This window comes from Rhinoderma darwinii, chromosome 4 (genome assembly GCF_050947455.1).
Source record: "Rhinoderma darwinii isolate aRhiDar2 chromosome 4, aRhiDar2.hap1, whole genome shotgun sequence".
Classification (NCBI taxonomy): Eukaryota; Metazoa; Chordata; class Amphibia; order Anura; family Rhinodermatidae; genus Rhinoderma; species Rhinoderma darwinii.
Window position 1 is genome coordinate 321,172,948 of NC_134690.1, and position 22,889 is coordinate 321,195,836.

General features: G+C 42.0%; 1 protein-coding gene and 1 long non-coding RNA gene across 3 annotated transcripts in view; one reads left to right on the forward strand and one right to left on the reverse strand.

Annotated features, from left to right (window-relative positions):
• The window catches only part of LOC142761228 (uncharacterized), a 36,628-nt gene extending 25,994 nt beyond the window's left edge, over nt 1-10,634 (reverse strand). The window contains exon 1 of the long non-coding RNA XR_012883566.1: nt 10,551-10,634. This is a non-coding gene — a long non-coding RNA (uncharacterized LOC142761228). The remainder of the gene's footprint in view (nt 1-10,550) is intronic.
• Nucleotides 1-22,889, forward strand: part of THUMPD2 (THUMP domain 2 tRNA and snRNA guanosine methyltransferase) — a 102,439-nt gene that overhangs the window by 6,018 nt on the left and 73,532 nt on the right. For both annotated transcript variants that reach the window (XM_075864420.1, XM_075864421.1), the window contains exon 2: nt 13,944-14,070. In XM_075864420.1, the coding sequence (XP_075720535.1) occupies nt 13,944-14,070 (127 nt within the window). The remainder of the gene's footprint in view (nt 1-13,943; nt 14,071-22,889) is intronic.

Consider the following 22,889-nt stretch of genomic DNA (forward strand, 5'->3'; position numbering starts at 1 on the left):
ACAAAGTATTGGTTCACAACTGCAGAGGCTCAGATGTGAAATAATAAAAAGAAACCCCTGAGAAGTGACCCCATTATGGAAACTGCACCCCTCAAGGCATTTATTAAGGGGTGTAGTGAGCATTTTCACCCCACAGGTCTTTTCCATAAATGAATGCACTGCGGATGGTGCGAATTAAAAATTTATATTTTTCCCTAGATATGCCATTCAGTGGCAAATATGTCATGCCAAGCTTATGACGCTGGAGACACACACCCCAAAAATTGTTAAAAGGGTTCTCCTGGGTATGACGATGCCATATATGTTGAAGGAAACTGCTGTTTGGGCACGCTGTAGGGTTCAGAGCCGAGGGAGCACCATTTGGCTTTTGGAGAGCGGATTTTGCTTGGTACTATATTTGTTTGAGTATTGCTGGTGTTTTATAATGTGGGGGTACATGTAAGCGGGGCGGAGTACATAAGGGGCATAGTCAGGTGGTATAAAAAAAATAAAATAATCCATAGATGTGTGTTATTCTGTGAAGCAATCCTTTCCGCACAGGCCAGTGTTGCACTGATAAATGGTGTCATTTCTTATCCCCCTTTTGGTCCACACTCCGCACCTTTTGTAGTTTGGGGAATTTTGCTGGGAAGTCCTGGTATAATACGGGCACCGTCTCTTCCAGCGGATATGTTTGGGCTCTCCCCTTCCTGGTTCCCTAATTTTAGGTCCTTGATAAATCGCCTCTTGAAACAGAAGAAATGTTCCCCTCGGGCACAACTGCATATTTTTTTATTTCCTGACTTATTGGAGCCATAACTAATTTTATTTTTAATAGACGTAGCGGTATGAGGGCTGGTTTGTTGCGGGACGAGCTGTAGTTATTATTGGTACCATTTTGGGGTACATGTGACTTTTTGATCACCTTTTATCCTATTTTTTGGGATGCCAGGTAAACAAAAAAACGCAATTCTGGCACAGCTTTTTTCGTTTTTTTTATACAGCGTTCACCATGCGTTATAAATTACATGTTAACTTTATTCTGCGGGTCAATACGATTCCGGCGATACCTAATTTATAGCACTTTTTTATGTTTTACAACTTTTTGCACAATAAAATTACTTTTGTAAAAAGAATGTATTTTTTTCTGTCGCCAAGTTGTGAGAACCATAACTTTTTAATTTTTTTGTCGACGGAGGTGTATGAGGGCTTGTTTTTTGCGGAACGAGCTATAGTTTTTATAGGTACCATTTTTGGATACGTGCGACTTTTTGATCACTTTTTATTCTAATATTTGTAGGGCAAAGTGACCAAAAAACAGAAACTCTGGTAAAGTTTTTTACGGTTTTTTTTTAACGCTGTTCACCGCGTGCAATAAATAATATAATATTTTGATACCTCAGGTCGTTCCGGTCGTGGCGATACCAAATACATATGGTTTATTATTATTTTTCAATAATAAAGGACTTGATAAGAGTAAAAGGGGGATTGTGTTTTATTTGATTACTTGAAACTTTTATTGTTTTCAAACTTTTATTATTTGCACTTTTTTTTACACTTTTTTTTACACTTTTCGTCAAGCCCCACTAGGGGACTTGAAGGTCCAACGGTCAGATTTTTTTTTTCTAATACATTGCACTACCTATGTAGTGCAATGTATTAGATCTGTCAGTCATTCACTGACAGCAAGCCGATTAGGCTTCGCCTCCCGGCGGGGCCTAAATCGGCTTCCGTAATGGCAGAGCAGGAGACCATTGTGTCTCCTGTTGCCATAACAGCAGTCGCCAGTCCCGATTGCCTCTCAGGGCTGGCGATCTGCTAGTAACCGCTACGATGCAGCAATCGCTTTCGATTGCTGCATCGAAGGGGTTAATGGCAGGGATCGGAGCTAGCTCCGGTTCCTGCCGTTACAGGTGGATGTCAGCTGTACAGTACAGCTGACTTCCACCGCTGATGACGCCGGATCAGCTCCTAACCCGGCGCCATCTTGCCGGCAGCTACGGAAGCCGATCAGGCTCCGCCGCCGGGCGGATCTTGACCGGCCTCGGTGCTAGGCAGACCGGGAGGCCAGTATTAGGCCTCCGGTTGCCATTGCAGCCACCGGAACCCCGGCAATTTCATTGCTGGGGCTCCGATGAGCTGCAAACACCTTAAGTGCAGCAATCGCGTTTGAGCGCTGCACTTAAGGGGTTAATGGCGGGGATCGAAGCTAATTTCGGTCCCCGCCGTTACAGTCGGATGTCAGCTGTAAGATACAGCTGAGATCCGACGATGATGGCACCGACTCAGCTTCTGAGCCGGTGCCAAACATTTGACGTAAATGTACGGCATTTTGCGGGAAGTCAATGCTTTCCATGACGTACATGTACGTCAAATGTCGGGAAGGGGTTAAAGAGAACCTTTTCCCTGCCCATACATGTGCAGCTGAGTGCAGCATGTAATGGGAGGCGTCACAAACACTGTCTCACTTGAAATTATTTTCCCATCTTCCTCCGTTATTTAGATATCGGTGCCGTTATATTTGGCATATGTAAATAAGCCGCTGAACTGTCAATGCGGCGTTTCTATATAACTAAATGGCATGGGGGCGTGATCTCTTCGCTCTGGCACTGACCAATCAGCTACGGACAGTGTCAGCGCTGCATGTGCTGTGTTCCCTCCCGCGAGGACACACACAGACTGGTGGTTCTGCAGAGAGCGCTCTCTCAGTCTGTGTGTTCTGGCGGGAGGGAACACAGCATAAGCCGCCCTGACACCGTCCGTAGCTGATTGGACAGTGTCAGAGCGAAGACATCACTCCCCCTTGTCATTTAGTTAGATAGAAACGCCCCATTGACAGTTCAGGGGCTTATTTACATATCGGGCGCCAAATATAACGGCACCCTTATGTAAATAACGGAGGAAGACAGGAAAATAATTTCAAGTGTGACAGTGTTTGTGAAGCCGTGCCCATTACATGCTGCACTCAACTGCACATATATGGGCAGAGGAAAGGTTCTCTTTAAACACTATTCCAGCAATGCCCTAAGGCCTCGTGCACACTTCCGACACATTTTTCACGGCCGTTTTTGACGGATCCGTGTGCCCGTTTTAGCGGCCGTCTGCACTCCCGTGTGCACTCCGTGTTTCCGTGCGTTGAGCATCGTACTATCCAGGGTGCTCAAAGAGTTAATGGGCTGCACTGATCAGCAGTAACTCTTTCGCTGGGAAAATACAATTTTAATGTAATAAAAAATAAATTTCATACTTACTTTCCTCCTGCCCGGCCTCCAGCGATGACGTTTCATCCATGTAGCCGCTGCAGCCAATCACAGGCTGTAGTGGCGGTCACGCACGTCAGGATGACGTCAGAAGGCCGGCCTCCAGGGATGACGCTGCATCCCACTTGACCGCCTCTGCAGCCAATCACAGGCTGCAGCGGCCTCTGCAGCCAATCACTGGCTGCCGCATCATACAGGAAGGTTGGACTGGAGGAAGAAGAGGGACTCGTCACCAAGACAACGACCGGGTACGTATGAACTGATTTTTATTTTATTTTTATTCAGCAGTCTCTTTTCTCTATCAGTGATTGATAGAGACAAGTGGCTGCCGATTAGTGTAATATTTATATTATGTTTTTCTGCCCGCCCGCCCGTTGCTAGGCAATGGCTCCGTCACACACGGACGGCACACGGATGCCTTCCGTGTGCCTCCAGTTTTCTTGACGGCCCCACTGACTTGCATGGGCCTCACAGTCACGGAATCTCGGACCAAAGTAGGACATGCTCTACTTTGGATCGGAACAGAGCAACGGGACCGTCAAAAAAACTGAAGTGTGCATGGCCCCATTGAAATGAATGGGTCAGTGTGCTAGCCGTCAGAAAAAAAACGGCTAGCACCCTGAAGGAAAAAACTGAAGTGGGCATGGGGCCTTATGGAAAACCTCAGATGGCCCTTTTTTATAGCATTTTATAGCTCTTAATGACGCAGCCCATTTTCATTTTTTCATTTTCGTTTTTTCCTCCACGCCTTCCAAAAGCCATAATTTTTAGGCTGGGTTCACACGACCTATTTTCAGGCGTAAACGAGGCATATTATGCCTCGATTAACGCCTGAAAATACGGCTCCAATACGTCGGCAAACATCTGCCCATTCATTTGAATGGGTTTGCCGACGTACTCTGCCGACGACCTGTCATTTTACGCGTCGCTGTCAAAAGACGGCGCGTAAAATGACTGCCTCGTCAAAGAAGTGCAGGATACTTCTTTGGACGTAATTTGAGCCGTTTTTCATTAAATCCAATGAAGAACAGCTCCAAATTACGGCCGTCAAAGATGCCTCGGAAAATGCGAGTACATGCAATTACGTCTGAAATTACAGAGCTGTTTTCTCCTGAAAACAGCTCCGTAATTTCAGACGTAATGGTCGTTATTGTGTGCACATACCCTTACATTTTTTAGTCGATATATCTGTATGACGGGTTGTTTTTGCAGGACAAGTTGTCGGTTTTCATTCCACCGTTTAATGTACCGCATAATCTACTGGGAAACTGGAAAAACAATATTTGTGGGGTGAAATGGGAAAAAAACTGATTGCTCCATTGTTTTTTGGTTTCATTTTTGCAGCGTTCATCCTGCGTTAAAAATGACATGTTCACATTTTACAGGTTGATACGATTAAAGTGATACCAAATTTAGTTGTTTTTTTTATGTTATACCACTTCTATAAAGAAAAAAATATTTGTTAAAATAAAAAATTGTTTTGTGCGGCCACTTTCTGAGGGCCATAGCGTTTTATTTTTCTGTTGATTTAGCGGTGTGATGGCACATTTTTTTGCGGGGCGAGCTGCAGTTTTTATTGGTATAATTAGGGCTGGGCGATTTTTGCAAAAAAATAAAATCTAGATTTTTTTCAACACACGGGGTGATTTTCGATTTGAAACTCGATTTTTTTATTTTTATTTTTTTTTATATTTGTTTAACCGCTTCCCGACCGCCCACTGTATATCCACGTCGGCATTTGCTGGGCTCTGTGCATCGCCGACGTGAATTCACTGTCGGTGTTAAAAGCACGATCCGGGTGTCTCAGAGTAGCGCTGATACCCAGATCGCGCTGTTAACCCCTGCCTCTGGTCCCGGAGACATGACCGGGACCTAATTGGTTGAGGTCCCGGTCATGTGATCGCAGGGAAAGCTTGTTGTAGCAACGAACTGGAAAGTTTGTTACTACAACAAACTGGAAAGTTTGTTGCTACAACAAACTTTCCCGGGGACTGATTGCGGGTGCTGCAGTCGGTTATAAGGCAGAACCGGAGGCCATATAACGGCCCCCGGGTCTGCCATGCACAGCAGCCTATGATAACCAGCCGGAGGCCGGTCCTCATAAGCTTCCTGTCAGTGTGACTCTCAGCGTCACACTGACAGTTTATAATACGTTACACTACCTAGGTAGTGTAATGTATTATAGCAGCGATCAGTGCTGCCACTCTTCTAGTAAAACCAGTAAAAAGTAATAAAAATGTTTTATAAAAGTGTAAAAACAAGTAATAAAAGTTACAAAAACAAAAAATTCTTCTTTTTTTCCTATAATAAGTATTTTATTATAGGAAAAAAATGAAAATGTTAAAAAAAGTACACATATTTGGTATCACCGCGTTCGTAACGACCCAAACTATAAAACTATAATATTATTTTTCCCGCACGGTGAACAGCGCAAAAAAAATAATTAAAAAACAATGTCAGAATCAAAATTTTTTTGGTCATCAACCCTCCAAAAATATAGAATAAAAAGTGATCAAAAAGTCGCATGTACCCTAAAATAGTACCAATAAAATCGACAACCGTCCCGCAAAAAACAAGCCCTTAGACAGCTTTTTTGACTGAAAAATAAAAAAGTTATGGCTCTCAGAATATGGTGACACAAAAAATAAATAATTTTATTGAAAAGTGATTTTATTGTGCAAATGCCACAAAACATAAAAAAAAATATATACATCTGGTATCGCCGTAATTGTATCGACCCGCAGAATAAAGTAAAATGTCATTTACGGTGAAAAGTGTTAAAAAAAAAAGACAAAAAACATTGTCAGAATTAGTTTTTTTGTCACTTTGCTTGGCAAAAAAATCTAATAAAAGGTGATAAAAAAAAAAATCACATGTACCCTAAAATGGAACCAATGAAAACTACAGAATGTCCCGCAACAAATAAGTCCTTGCATGGCTCCGGTGAAGAAAAAATAAAAAAAGTTCTGGCTCTCAGAATATAGCGACAGAAATTGTGCAGTGTCCAAAAGCTGATAAGATCGGGCGCCATTTATCAGTGCGACATTGGCCACATATCTGCGGATTATTATTTATTTACCGAATTATTATACACTCTTATTATGTCCTGATGTACTCTGCCCAATTTACACATACCCCCACATCATAAACTGAAATACCAGCAAAACCCCAAACAGAACAGTTACCAAGCAAACTCTGTGCTCCAAAAGCCAAATGGCGCTCCCTCCCTTCTGAGCCCCACAGCATGCCCAAACACCAGCTTACGTCCACATATATGATATTTTATATCCGGGAGAACCCGCTCAACATTGTAATGAGGTATTTGTCTTCAGCATATTGTGCGTTAAAATGGCATATCAGTGGAAAATTTTAGTTTTCACTTTGCACCATCCACTGCGCATTAACGCCTATCACTTGCGGCAATTGTGCGTTTTCATATGCGTTTAGGCAGTGCACTCTTTTCCTATTCTTTACTGTTAAATACTACTAGCCCTTTTGAGTATTCATACAGACCAATGTCATCATGTAAAATACTTCTTACATACAGAAGGGGCTTTGTGTGTACTCCTTCTGTATCTTACCTTATGGACAGTGGGCCTATTATGTCAATTTCTTCTGGCTTAGATCTAACTATCCTTAGTACATCTACCCGATTCCATTGATGTCCCTAGCGTGTTGATATATCCGCCTTAGGTCTCCAGGGTTACCAGGGACGCTATGCGTCATACTCTACCCTGATTGGCTCGGCTGTTAGGGGGCTCGCCGCCATCCCGATACGTCATGTTCATGACATGTCTCTGCTGGATTGGTGGTGAGTCGGCAGCCGCGTCACTGGGGGATGGGCTCCAGCCCTTCATATGTCCCCAGCCTCGCCGGCTCGTGTGCGGCCATTTGTATCAGAGTCGTACACGAGCCGGGAGAAATAATGTTAGCATTAAAAATATGCTAACCGGCATCTAATCTTATCTCTAAACAATCCCTGATGATCTGTCACGTTCAAACAGTGGCACTGAAACGCGTAGGGTTGTGAATAATCAATCAGTCTGTGGTCTTAGAGTCAGGAATCATTGAAGGGGAGTGTCGGTCTGCAATCGGGACTGTTGATACACCCTATCTCTCTGACCATATGCTGTGAGCCTTTTTGGCTGGAACAATCAATTTTTCAGCTAGTGGTTACCAGGGCTATATACTACAAGAGGAGTTCTGGTCTTTAGTTATATGCTTTTAAATACCGTTTCCTATCCCTGACCACTTGCTGAGCCTGAACATATGTACTTGTGGGCCATATGAGCCAATTTTATACTATATTAATAAAATAAATTTTAATTCGTTCTAATCAGGCAGTAAATCAAACAGCAGTTTAATACCACATATGGGGTATTGCTGTAATCGGGAGAAGAAGCTTTACAAGTTTTGGGGTGCTTTTTATTCTTTATTCCTTGCAAATATCTTTTTTTTTTAAATATTTTTTCAGAAAAAAAGTAGATTTTCACTTTCACAGGCAAACTCCAATAAATATAGCAGAAGACCTGTGGGGTCAAGATGCTAACTATACCCCTAGATAAATTCCTTGAGGGGTGCAGTTTCCAAAACCGTGTCACTTTTGGGGGATTTCCACTGTTTTGGCACTACAAGACCTCTTCAAACCCGACATGGTGCCTAAAATATATTCTAAAAAAAGGAGGCCACAAAATCCACTAGGTGCTCCTTTGTGTCTGAGGCCAGTATTTCAGTCCATTATTACACTAGGGCCACATGTGGGATATTTCTAAAAACTGCAGAATATGGGCAATAAATATTGTGTTGCGTTTCTCTGGTAAAACCTTCTGTGTTACAGAAAAAAATGTATTACAAATGAATTGCAGCAAAAAAAATAAAATTTGTCAATTTCCCCTCTACATTGCTTTAAGTCCTGTGAAACGCCTAAAGGGTTAAGAAACTTTCTGAATGCTGTTTTGAATACTTTCAGTTTTTAATATGGGGTGATTTATGGGGTCTATCTAGTATATAAGGCCCTCAAAGCCGCTTTAGAACTGAACTGGTCCCTGTAAAAATCGCCTTTTGAAATTTTCTTGAAAATGTGAGAAATTGCTGGTAAAGTTCTAAACCTTGTAACGTCCTAGAAAAAAAAAATAATGTTCAAAAAACTATGCAAATATAAAGTAGACATATGGAATATGTGAAATAGTAACTATTTTGTGTGGTATTACTATCTGTTTTAGAAGCAGATACATTTAAAATTCGAAAAATCATAATTTTTGCAAATTTTCTCTAAATTTTTGTGTTTTTCACAAATAAGCAATGAATTTATTGACCACATTTTTCCACTAATATAAAGTACAATATGTCACGAGAAAACAATCTCAGAATCGCTTGGATAGGCAAAAGCATTCCGGAGTTATTACCACATAAAGTAACACATGTCAGATTTGAAAAAATGGGGCTGGTCCTGAAGGCCAAAATGAGCTCGGTCTTGAAAGGGTTAACAAACTAGCTTTTATACCCGGCATTGCTCAGGAGGTTGACTTACGGTATAGATAGAATAAAGGCTCACTATTTAAATACCTCTCAGTATGAATTTAATTGCTACCTCTCTATATGAATTTAATTGCTAGAGAGTGTAAATAAGAACAGCGTGATTCGCGCAACAGCTTTCAAACTCTGAATGTAAACAGAAAAGCACCACGTGCTTTTCTGTTTACAAACATCCAAACGGAGTGTCATAATGATGGCAGCTGCGCGAAAATCTCGCAGCTGCGCATCATACGCTGATGACATACGGAGCTGTTAAGTGCGTTTTGCGTGCGCAAAACGCACACGCTCGTGTAAACCAGGCCGTATATTGTGTTGATTTAGGACTGCATGTTTCTAATCCATTGCTTTCCAATTTTTAATTTGTACAATTAAAACCCCCCCATATAAAGAGTCACAGTGACGCCCCATATATAGACAGTCACAGTGACGCCCCATATATAGACAGTCACAGTGACGCCCCATATATAGACAGTCACAGTGACGCCCCATATATAGACAGTCACAGTGACGCCCCATATATAGACAGTCACAGTGACCCCCATATAGACAGTCACAGTGACCCCCATATTGACAGTCACAGTGACCCCCATATAGACAGTCACAGTGACCCCCATATAGACAGTCACAGTGACCCCCATATAGACAGTCGCAGTGACCCCCATATAGACAGTCGCAGTGACCCCCATATAGACAGTCGCAGTGACCCCCATATAGACAGTCGCAGTGACCCCCATATAGACAGTCGCAGTGACCCCCATATAGACAGTCGCAGTGACCCCCATATAGACAGTCGCAGTGACCCCCATATAGACAGTCGCAGTGACCCCCATATAGACAGTCGCAGTGACCCCCATATAGACAGTCGCAGTGACCCCCATATAGACAGTCGCAGTGACCCCCATATAGACAGTCGCAGTGACCCCCATATAGACAGTCGCAGTGACCCCCATATAGACAGTCGCAGTGACCCCCATATAGACAGTCGCAGTGACCCCCATATAGACAGTCGCAGTGACCCCCATATAGACAGTCGCAGTGCCCCCCATATAAAGACAATCACAGTGACCCCCCCCATATAAAGACAGTCACAGTGACCCCCCCATATAAAGACAGTCACAGTAACACCCTCCCCCCCTCCATAAAGACAGACTCCGTTCTCACCCATACAACACAGAAACATCGCCCATAAAACGCAGAGAGTTGACACCACATCCCTGTCAGGCTGGGTTCACACGACCTATTTTCAGGCGTAAACGAGGCGTATTATGCCTCGTTTTACGCCTGAAAATAGGGCTAAAATACGTCGGCAAACATCTGCCCATTTATTTGAATGGGTTTGCCGACGTACTGTGCAGACGACCTGTAATTTACGCGTCGTCGTTTGACAGCTGTCAAACGACGACGCGTAAATTGACTGCCTCGGCAAAGGAGTGCAGGGCACTTCTTTGCAACGTTATTTGAGCCGTTCTTCATTGAACTCAATGAAGAGCAGCTCAAGATATACGAGCGTCACAGACGCCTCGTATATAACGAGGAAGAGCATTTACGGCTGAAACGACGCAGCTGTTTTCTTCTGAAAACAGTCTGTCATTTCAGCCGTAAATGCCTGCTATCGTGTGAACATACCCTCACAGTAGATTCCTATCCGTTATTTATACTGGTCAGTAATGTCTCTCACTGTACAACCAGTAGTGCGTTTTCCGCAGGGAAGAGAGGCCTGTGCTATGGCTGCAGCTCCTGACAGGGTTCTGTGCGGTAATGAGAGGAAGTCTGCACCTGTGCCGCTGACTGGAAACACCTGTCATGTCTGCCACAGCCTCAATCCTGTCAGAAAACCGGCCTCCTCCTGTACAGAAACCCCAGCGGACATGAGGCAGTTACCCACAACATCCAATCAGATCACGGCTTTCATCTTTCCAATGCAAGTTGAGAAATAAAAGCTGATCTCTGATTGGTTGCTACGGGTAACTGATCCTCTGTCCAATCAAAAATAGCTAATTCCCTGATTTTAAACCAACGAAAAATCGGGCTTCAAACAAACTTTCGAAGATATATATACGATTATTTTAATAAATTAAAATTTATTTTCTTTATATAATTAACTTGTTACCATATATTGCTATAATAATTGTACGGAACAATTTTTAACCTCTGGAAATACTTTTTAAAAAAAATCAATAATCATGAGAGCCCTTTGGGTTACATGCAACTTTTTGATTACTTTTTTCTTCTCAGAGCTATAACTTTTTTTTTATTCGGGGCAAGCTGTAGTTTTCTATTGCTACCATTTTGGGGGACTTTTTGATCACTTTTTATTCCGTTTTATTTTTGGAAAGTGAGGTGTCCCAAAAATAAGTAATTCTGGCAACTTATTTACTTTTATACAGCGTTCACTGTACGGGATAAATAACATGATATTTTAATCGTTTGGATCATTACATACAGGGCAATTCCAATAATGTGTAATACAAAATGTGACATTTTTTTTTTTAACTTTAACATTTTTTCTGCATTGTCCAATACTTTATTACGTTTACTTTTACAATTTATTTTTTTTGTCACACTAGGAGACTTAAACATGCCAGGTGACACCCGCAGCATATGGAGCCTGCTTCATACTACTTCCTACCCTGCCACCACATATATTCAATTCAAAAAGTGAAACTCATATATTATATAGATTCAATACATACAGAGTGATCTATTTCCAGCATTTTTTTCTTTTAATGTTGATGATTATGTATGGCTAACAGTTAATGAAAACCCAAAATTTTGGCTCTCAAAAAATTAATAAGCCCAATTTCAAAAATGATTTTTAATACTGAAATGTTGGCCTACTGAAAAGTATGTACAGTATATGCACTCAATAGTTGGTCGGGGTTTCTTTTACATTAATTACTGCATCACTGCGGCTTAGCCTGAAGGCGATCAGCCTGTGGCACTGCTGAGGTGTTATGGAAGCCCAGGTTGCTTTTATAGTGGCCTTCAGCTCGTCTGCATTGTTGTGTTTGGTGTATCTCATCTTCCGCTTGACAATACCCCATAGATTCTCTATGGAGTTTAGGTAGGGTGAGTTTGCTGGCCAATCAAGCACAGTGATACTGTGGTTATTAAACCAGGAATTGGTCCTTTTGGCAGTGTGGGCAGGTGCCAAGTCCTGATGGAAAATAATATCAGCATTTCCATAAAGCATGTCAGCAGAGGGATGCATGAAGTGCTCTAAAATTTCCTGGTAGACGGCTGCGTTGACTCTGGATTTCATATAACACAGTGGACCAACACCAGCAGATGACATGGCTCCCCAAACCATCAATGACTGGAAACTTCACACTGGACTGCAAACAACTTGGATTGAGTGCCCCTCCACTCTTCGTCCAGACTCTGGCAACTTGATTTCCAAGTGAAATTCAAAATTTACTTTCATCTGAAAATAGGACCACTTAGCAACAGACCAGTCCTTTTTCTCCTTAGGCCAGGTAAGACGCTTCTGACATTGTCTCAAGGAATGCGACAGTTGTAGCCCATGTCCTGTATACGTCTGTGTGTGGTGGCTCTTGAAGCACTGACTCCAGCCGCAGTCCACTCCTTGTGAATTTCCCACAGTTTCTTCAATGGCCTTTTCTTGACAATCCTTTCAAGGCTGCGGTTATCCCTGTTGCTTGTGCACCTTTTTCTACCACAGTTTTTCCTTTTTCCCTCGCAACTTTCCATGAATATGCTTGGATACAGCACTCTGTGAACAGCCAGCTTCTTTAGCAATGTCCTTTTGTGGCTTACCCTCCTTGTGAAGGGTGCCCATGACTGACTTCTGGACAACTGTCAAGTCAGCAGTCTTCCCCATGATTGTGTAGCCTACTGAACCAGACTGTTGGACCATTTAAAGGCTTAGGAAACCTTTGCAGGTGTTTTGTGATGATGAGTGTGACACCATGAGTCTACAATCTTGAACTTTTACCCAATATTCACATTTTCTGAGAGACTTAAGTTTTGGGTTTTCATTAACTGTTAGCCATAATCATCAACATTAAAATAAAAAAATGCTGGAAATAGATCACTCTGTGTGTAATGAATCTATATAATATGAGTTTCACCTTTTGAATTGAATTACTGAAATAAATGTAATAAATTCAATAAAACTTTTTGATGATATTCTAATTCATTGAGAAGGACTAATATGTATGTCATTATGGGTTAATATTCTGCAAAATGCCCACCTAAGGACAATAATCAGGGCATGGTTTAGAGACCTTTGCCTTGAATTGTTTTATATTGTTTATTCACTCCCTGAATGCAAAATGTAGAAAAGTTGGTTTCTTATCTTAAACACATGCAGTTTTTTCCCCCACATTTTATAATGTCCTTCCCTGAGATGTCTGACATTAGGATCAAGTTTAACTCACTAATATACCATGGAAATAGTAACCTTAACAAAAGGATCGGATAGGCACACACTCTGAAATGTTGTAGCCCTGTAGGTCTATGTGAGCCATCTGACATGGAGAGAATATTTAAATGAAAAAGCTTAGTTAGGTGATAGGTCTCTGAGGGCGGTGGGATGAATTGGGCTGTAAAATTGTATGGAGTTAGGGCCGGTTCACATCAGCGTTGGCTTTCCGTTCAGGGGTTCCGTTGGAGGTTTCCGTCGGGTGAAGCCCCTCAACGGAAAGTCAAATGGAAACCTTAGCTTCCATTTGTATCACCATTGATATCAATGGTGATGGAAACATTGCTAATGGTTTCCGTTTGTCACCATTCCGGCAGGTTTCCGGTTTTATAGTTACGGAAAAAGCGTAGCTCGCATGTTACGCTTCTTCCGCAACTGACATTTACTACTATGGGAGTTACGGAGACAGCATAGCTCAGCTACACTGTTTCCATAATTCATGGTCGGAAATCACACGCCTCATTCACAACACTGCAGTAGAACGGGGTTTAGGTTGCACCGTTCTAGAGAACCCAACTCTGAGACCCGCACCTATTTGACATTTATGACATCCTGTGGATGTGTCATAAATGTTTCTGATGAGAAAACCCCTTTAAAAACTGATCTGTCAGTGGAGGAAGCTTGGATTGTTATATTTTTAAAATACACTAGAGTTTTACATAGAATGTATGGCATTTCTCTTTACAATAATCTGTTTAGACATAACTGTTGATTTCATTCTCTAGATTGATACTATGCCAGGAAAAGTGTTTTTCAAAGGAAATCTTGACTTGTGCTCATTAAGAAAAGTTAAGTCTGCTGAGAGAATATTTTTGCTTCTTCATAAAGGGCCTCCTCTGACTGAATCTAAAGGTGAGTTTTAATTACTGGGTACTATTTATTGCACAACTAAGGTTCCAATATGTTAAGGGGTTTTTCCGAGACTGTAATATTGATGGCCTATATTTGATCAATTGGGTCTGATACCCGTGCCGGTCAGCTAAATAAAGGGGGCTTTGTTGCTCCAGCGAGCGTCGTGACTCCTTTATTGGTTACTCTGGCACAGTGTCATACATACTTACCTGGCAGGGGAGATAACATGATCACTAAGGTGAGAGTGGAACTTTCCGGCCAGCTTCTTGCTTCTCGACTTTTTGGCTAAGATCGAGTGCAGTAGCTGCGCTTATCGGAGGTTAGTAATCATCCCCTGCCCGTGGTAGGGGGCCATCGTAGAGGGATGATAGAAGGCCGAGGAGAGGAGCAGAGAACCACAAGGTTGAAGCCAAGGGTCGGATATTTTGAAAGCCAGAGTTGCTAAGTGCCCCAGGAGTGGTGACCTTGGGGTGCTTGAACTCACTGGGGGTGGAATCCCACTGAGTGATGGCACATTTGCACGCAACTGTCTTTCACTCTTTTAAGCACGCAATTTTATTTTCCTAGCCCTCTGGCTGGGAAATTAGGATTTTTTTTAAATATCTGGCGAATGTCTGGGATGTATCACAGCACACATTCACTTATTTAATTGTGTATGTCACGTTTGTGGGATGCGGTACCCTTTTGGGACCCTCCCGATGTCTAGGGGGAAGACGTGTGGCCATAATGGTTCCGACTTCCCCTGCAACCCTGGCCTTCCTCTTCTGAGGGGGGTGCAAACCTGATACAAGCTCCTTGGTGGACACTGGGGTGGCAACCCAGGTAGAGGCCTAGGAGTGTTGTTGGGTCTTCCTGAGCTTTGGCAAGGGGGGACCATCGATCCTTTTGGCCAGTGGTTGGAAGGGTCGGGGGATGGTTATGCGGAGCCTCTCTTTTAGGCTGGATTCACACGAACGTGTATTGCGTCCGTGCGGGCCGCGTGGTTTTCACGCACCACGCACAGACCAATACAAGTCTATGGGGCAGTACAGACAGTCCGTGCTTTTTGCGCAGAGTTTGTCCGCTGCGCAAAAAGCGCAACATGGTCAATATCTCGACGTATTTTGCGCATCACGCACACATTGAAGTCAATGGGTGCGTGAAAACCACGCAGGTCGCACGGAAGCACTTCCGTGCGAACTGCCTGTTTCGCGCACCAGCTGTCAAATGGATGAATGAAAACAGAAAAGCACCACGTGCTTTTCTGTTTACAAACATCCGAATGGCGTGTCATAATGATGGTGGCTGCACGAAAACCACGCAGCCGCGCATTATATGATGCTGCCTCACGGAGCAGGTAAGTGGCTTTTGCGCAGGCAAAACACAGCGTGTTTTGCGTGCGCAAAAATGCCACGCACGTCTGAATCAGCCCTTAGGAGAAGGGCTGACCGAGATAGACCGCATACTTTGTGCACTTTTTTTGCACTTTGGGTGATAGAGAGCACAACTCGAGCCTTCAAAAAAACAAAAAACTGTGTCATACATACTGTTGTGGCTGTACCTAATACTGCAGCTCTACTGTGAGCTGCATTACCAGGGGATGTGGGGCTTGGTAGAGACTGAGGATAGGTCATCAATTTTACAGTCTTGGAAAACCCCTTTAGTATTCTTGACATCAATACAAGTGAATATTCATTGAGTTTATAGAGGATCTGTGAGCTCTTCTGACATATTATATCTGTTTTAGTACCCCCATACAGTAACCCCCATTGAACACCTTTACTTAGAATTGGCTAAATGCAGATTTCTGTTATTCCTCCTGGAAATGTATGTATAAATTGTCAACAGGGTGTGTTAAAGGATATGTCAACCTGTGCAACTAATTTTTTTTGTATTGCTCAAATTCGTCTAAAAAGACAATTAGGAGACGCATGCGCGAGGCTCAGACAGCAGGACGCACCTGATGTGAGCTTCGCAACGACAGCACTGAAAAAGCCGTCTCAGCGCTGTTTTTTACAGCTTCACCACAACTAAAAACGTCCACTAAGGCACACTATGACCCGGACGACGAACACAACCAAGGCCAAGGGACCGGCAACTCCAGCCCCTTCCCAAACAATACCGGAGATCTTCCGAGCCATGCGGTACTCCTTCATGGCTGACCAGGCCGCCACAGCTCTCAGTAAAACACCTTCCTTGGCGAGTTCATCCCCGCCTCTATCACCACCAGCCGCGGCTGTTCTCCCAGAGAACGATGAACTATTCCTGAAACATTGCGCAACTATTTCGGACTGAACTATTACAGGCCATTGCAGAATTCTCTACCAAATACACAATGTGGGACAAAGAGTCTCCTACATGGAGGCTAGAGCAGATGATATGGCGGACGCCCCAGATACAGACCGCCAGGATATAAATTGTCACGCTCAGATCGAAGCACTAGAACTTAAATTAGAGGATCTAGAAAATAGATCAAGAAGGGGAGACTTAAGGATTAGGGGCTTACCGAAGACTATTGTGGATCTGGAATCGGTTCTTACCACCCTATTCCAGACCCTTCTTCGTCAAACTTGTACCACGCTATTTCGTATGGACACAGTCCTCCAGAACGGGTCCCCCTAAACCCCTGTGTGTTGCGGCTAAATGAGGTGTTTTCCAACCATGAAAAACGTTATATGGTCGTGAGTTACGTAAACAGCGTAAGTTGCTGAGTTACGCTGTTCCCGTAACTCCAATAGTAGTGAATATCAGTTACAGAAGTAGCGTAGCATGCGAGCTATGCTGTTTCAATAACTACCATTAAGTTCTATGAGACTTAGGTAAACAGCGTAGCTCCACGAGTTGCGCTGTTTACGTAACTCACGACCATATAACGTTTTTCATGGTTAGAAAACACCTAATTTAGCCGCAACACACAGCGGCTGAACGGGGTTTAGGGGGCCCCATTCTGAAGATAGGTGCAGGTCCCAGAGGTGGGACCCATATCTATCTGACATTTATGACATATCCAAAAGCGTTTTGTTTTTTCCAGGCTTACTGCTGCCAGTTACTGTGCTCCTCCCATTTTTGAGGCATATTGTGGCAGACCTGTTTCCCCTCAGGGGGGTGCACTATCTGCTCACATGATCTCCAGAAGATTCTATGGACGATTGTTATCTGTTATTTGTTTATTATGATCTCCTTTTCCCATTTGGGCCTTTATATGCAATTTTATGGTCACTTGCTCATTACCTATTGTATAACATTATTCTACTGTGTATATCGTCATGTACTAGGGGGTCATAACCCTATCTTTATAGCCCTCATTACTACATTATGTTTAGGGTATTGAGTCATAATGTATGGGTATTTAATTATATGCAGAAGAGAAGGAAAGCATTCCTTTTATACCCTAAACATATCCCCGATATTATCTGTCTAAAAGAGTCCCACTTTACACCCACATCCCACCCCAAATATTTCCATCCCCGTTATACCACCTTTTATTCTTCTACCTTCCCTTCTAAGTCTCAGGGAGTTGCCACTCTAATCAAGAACTCCTTCCCCTTTCAGGTCACTGACACCAAAATTGAATCCCAAGGAAGATATGTGATCTTAATCGGTCTCCTACATGATACTACAATATGTGTTGTTAATTTCTACCTGACAGAGGAGATACCATGATCACTAAGGTGAGATTGGGACTTTTTTGCCAGGTTCTTGCTCCTCGGCCTTTGACTTAGATCATGTGTAGTAGAGTCCTTATCTGAGGTTAGTAATCATCCCTGCCGGTGGATTGGTCACCATCGTAGTGGGATGACAGAACGCCATAGAGAGGGGCAGAGAACCACATGGTTGAAGCGATCGGTCGGATAGCTGGAAAGTCCGAGTTGCTAAGTGCCTCAGGAGTGGTGACCCTGGGGTGCCTGAACTCACTGGGGGCGGGAACCCACTGAGTAATGGCACAATTGCACGCCCTTGTCTTTCATGCTATTTGAGCACACACCTTTATTTTCCCGGCCTTCTGGCTGGGAAATTAGGATTTTTTATATCTGGCGAATGTCCAGGCTGTATCACAGCGCACATTCACTTATTTATTTATTCACTATATTATTTATTTATATGAATAAAGCCCATGGTGGAGACTCTAATCTATTGAGGTTCGCAGGTATTGAACATGTCCCAATTCCTGAAAATGGGGGGGGATAGACACAGGATATTATTGAGAAAAGAATCAGGATGGATTATCCGTACCAATGCAATGGGACCTGCCGGCCTAAATGATAAAAATGACATGGCAGTCTTTCTATAACAATCTTTATATTTGTGCTTATAGTTTTTGTTTTTAATTTGCCACACATATGATGTATGTGTTGCTTTTTATCCTCACTTATGTGTACAACAGTGTAACTATGCTTTCTGTAAAGGAACAATGAACGGCTTCCTATATCATATCCATTATGGTGTACAAACAAAAATGGCTATGTAAGGATAAAACTATTTATTTATAGTGTATTTAATTGAATACAGTTCTTTGCTCCATCCCCCGACAATTCATCAAAAGTTTCCATTCTAATTCATCTACATATATATGTATATATTTTCTTAAAATCGTACTCACCTATCGTTGTCTGATGTGTCCGTGATGGAAGTTTTGCTTCTTTGCGGCCTTCAGGTCAGAATAAGGTGTGAATGGAGCCCTTTTCCTTGAAAGGTAAAAGTGATGCTTGCTTTGTGAAAAGAAATTAACATAAAGGGGTGTGTTCCAGAAGCTGTTCACTGTTGCTACATGCGTTACTATGGAAGCTACAGCTGTTGGCAGTTTAAAAGAACGCCTCCAGCAGTGACGTACTAGGTCAGAAGAAGCGCAATCTCCAGCGCGAAACAGGCTGTAACCTACAACTAGCTGTCCTCCCTGTAATGCTTTTACCCTCGCCAAGGTGACACAATAACGTTAAAAAGATTTGCAAACGGGTGAGTGGCGCATTTTCATTTCTTTTATCTATATTACACCCCTAGATGAATTCCTCTAGGGGTGTAGTTTCCCAAATGGAGTCACTTTTTGGTTGTTTCCACTGTACTGGTACCTTAGGAGCTTTACAAATGCGACATGGTGCCGAGAAATCAAACCAGCAAAATCTGTACTCCAAAAGCTAAATGGCGTGCCTTCCCTTCTGAGTCCTGCCGCTTGCCCAAACAGCAGTTTATGACCACATGTTTGATATTTCCGTACCCTGGAGAAGTTCCTTTACAAATGTTTGGGTGCTTTTCCTTATTTATTTGTTAAAAAAATTAAAAATTCTGAGGTAAAGCTACAGTACATCTTATTGGAAAATAATGTAATTTTTAATTTTCACAGCCCAATTCTAATGAAATCTATGAAATACCTGTGGGGTCAAAATGCTCACTACACCCCTAGATGAATTCCTCTAGGGGTGTGGTTTTCCAAATGGAGTCACTTTTGTGGGGTTTCCTTTGTTTTTGCACCACAAGACCTTTTCTAACCTGACATGGTGCCTGAAATATAATTTAAGAAAAGGAAGGCCGAAAAATCCACTAGGTGCTCCTTTGCTACTGGGGCCTTTCAGGCCCGTAGCACACTAGAGCCACATGTGGGATATTTCTAAAAACTACAGAATCAGGGCAATAAATATTCAGTTGTGTTTCTCCGGTAAAAACTTTCAGTATTACAGGAAAAATGGATTAAAATTGAATGTTTCCAAAGAAAATGAAATTGACAAATTTCCCTTCCACTTTGCTTTAATTCCTGTGAAACGCATAAAGGGTTAAGAAACTTTCTAAATGCTGTTTTGAATACTTTAAGGGGTGCAGCTTTTAAAATGGGGTGATTTGTGGGGGTTCCTAATATATAAGGCCCTCAAAGCTACTTCAGATCTGAACTGTTCCCTAAAAAAATAGGCTTTTGACATTTTCTTGAAAATGTGAGAAATTGCTGCTAAACTTATAAGCCTTGTAACGTCCTAGAAAAATAAAAGGATGTTCAAAAAATTATGCAAACATAAAGTAGACATATGGGAAATGTTAACTAGTCACTATTTTGTGTGGTATAACTATCTGTCTTACAAGCAGATACATTTGAATTTAGAAAAAGGCAAATTTTTGAACATTTTCTCTAAATTTTGGTGTTTTTCACAAAAGATATTGAATTTATTGACCAAATTTTTTCGCTAACATAAAGTACAATATGTCACGAGAAAACAGTCTCCGAAACGCTTGGATAGGTAAAAGCATTCCAGAGTTATTGCCACATAAACTGACACATGCTAAGTATCTAAATACATGAAATAACGGTATCGAACCGTTTGGGGATGCCCGGTATCGAAACAGTATTGAAGTTTCGATGTATCGTGCATCCCTAGTTGGAATTATTTTCAATTCTCTCTTAAAATAAAGTTAATAAAATGTAATCGATATATTATATACATCCAAAAATGGTGCAATTGCTGAAAAATACAACTCGTCCCGCAAGAAACAAGCCCTTATACGGCTATGTCGACGGAATAAAAAAAAAGTTATTACTCTTGGAATGTGACCGTGAGAAAACAAAAAATAATCCTTGGTCATTAACTTGCAAAATTGCCTGGTCATTAAGGGATTAAAAAGGATCCCTTGATACCTGGTAACTACAGGCCGATCTCCGTCCTCAATAGACACCAAAATATTCACGTCAATTCTCGCTAGAAGATTGAACAGATTTCTGTCTCATCTAGTTCATAAAGAAAAGGCGGGTTTTATCCCAAATTGGGAAGCCCCAGACAATGTTAGGAAAATCCTTAACATCATTCATTCAGCCAATACTGCTAATTCACAGATGGTTCTCCTTGCCCTTGATATTGAAAAGGCTTTCGATAGCCTTGCTTGGCAGCAACTTTTTAAGGTCCTGGAGAACATGGGAATAAAGGGATCCTTCCTTCAAGCTATAAAGGCTATCTATACGAACCCTGAGGCCTACCTTAAACTTCAAGCTACCAACTTTCATCCTATACACAATAGGAGGGGCACTAGGCAGGGCTGCCCCCTCTTACCCACATTATGTTCACATTAGCTATGGAACCCCTAGCCATTATACTTTGAGGAAATCCTGATATATAAGGTATACATATTGGGAATCAAGAACATAAACTGAGTATCTTTGCAGATGATCTGATCCTCACCCTTACCAAACCTTTAACTTCCCTCCCAAATTTGTTGAAAGTATTTGACTCCTTCTCCGGGGGTTTCAGGTCTCCACATAAACCAGTCCAAGTCAGAGACCCTTTTTTGTAACATTCCACCTCCCTTACAAAAACTCTTGAAGCTTAATTTTGGTTTTCATAACCATAAACACTTTCTTCCTTACTTGGGTATATCCCTGACCTCTTCCCTTGGCACACTATATAAGTATAACTACCCTCCGATATATAAAGTCATTCAGGCTGACCTCCTTAATTGGGCCAAATTGCCTTTTTCTTGGGTGGGTAGAATCCACACAATTAAAATGGTAACGCTCTCTCCCCAGACTCTTTTATTTGTTCAGAACCCTTCCTATCCCATATGGGGATTTGCAAGCTCTACAAAAATAAATTTTTACGTACATATGAGGCAAAAAACGCCCCAGGATATCGACACAAATAATGTATTTGCATAAGAGATCTGGTGGTCTTTCAGTTCCCAATATGTCTCACCAGTGACTTCTATATTTGGTAACCCACGATTTCCTTCAGGTTTGCAAAGAACTAGCTTCAGTTGGTGGTTTTCTAAGAAGCTTACTGGAGTGCATAACACCTTTTCATACATTTCAAGTCTTCTTAATTACATGGTTTCATTATGTTCTCTTTTCATACATTTAATACTCTTCTTCCTCTATTCATTTTTATTGTTTTTATTATATGACATACTTTTACTGTTTTTGTGTGTTTATCCGGTCCTTTGTATTTTGAACTTTGAACTATGACGTCACTTAAACACCTTGACCCCGTTCACATTGGCGGTTTTTTTTCAACATTAACATGGCTATTTAAACAGTGACTTTTGTTTGTTCATTCATGACCTGATGAAGATGCCAGTACGGCATTGAAACGCGTAGTCATATCATCAATAAATTCCATTTATTCTTATACTCTTCCATACATTATTACCAACGATCTGAACCTTCCAAGCATTTTGGTTCTATTAAAGTGCAGCAGCGCCCGCGGTGACTCCTTTTTTCTGCTAACCCAGCACATAACTTCATTAAAAGAAGACGATTGATGACATTTAGTTATTTCCCTTTCACTTTTAATCCCCCCTTATCTGAATATTACAGGGCTGCTCAACTTTTCTCTTTCCTTTAACAACTGGTCCTTACACAGAATAAGCTGTTTTATACTATCATTGACAGACTGAAAATCTACTCGTCCTCTCGTGTGGACTTATTGTCTGTTATATAGTGTTTTCAATGCTCTCCCTTCTGATACCAAACTTCCAATACTCCCTATTCAATCAAACTTCCATATATGCTAAAATGGGAGAAGGACATGGGTACCAGCCTCTCCTCTGCACAATGTAAACCGTGCTGTGACACAATAAATAAAGGCAGCTGGTGGGTCTCCTTGGTTGAGACCTCAATGAAACTCCTACATAGAGCGTATTTAGTTCCAGCACGCCTTCACGCTATTTACCCCACAGCTCCTACTATTTACCACATATGGTGGTCCTGCCCTCAGGCTTTATGGACAGATGTCTCTTCCCTGATCTCTGACATATGTCCGTTTAGAATCCCAAAACGACTACCCATATGTCTGTTCGGGGCTACTCCACCTCAAATGCCCAATCCTAGGTTCAAACTTGCTTAATTTATACTACTAGCAGCTCGCATCTAT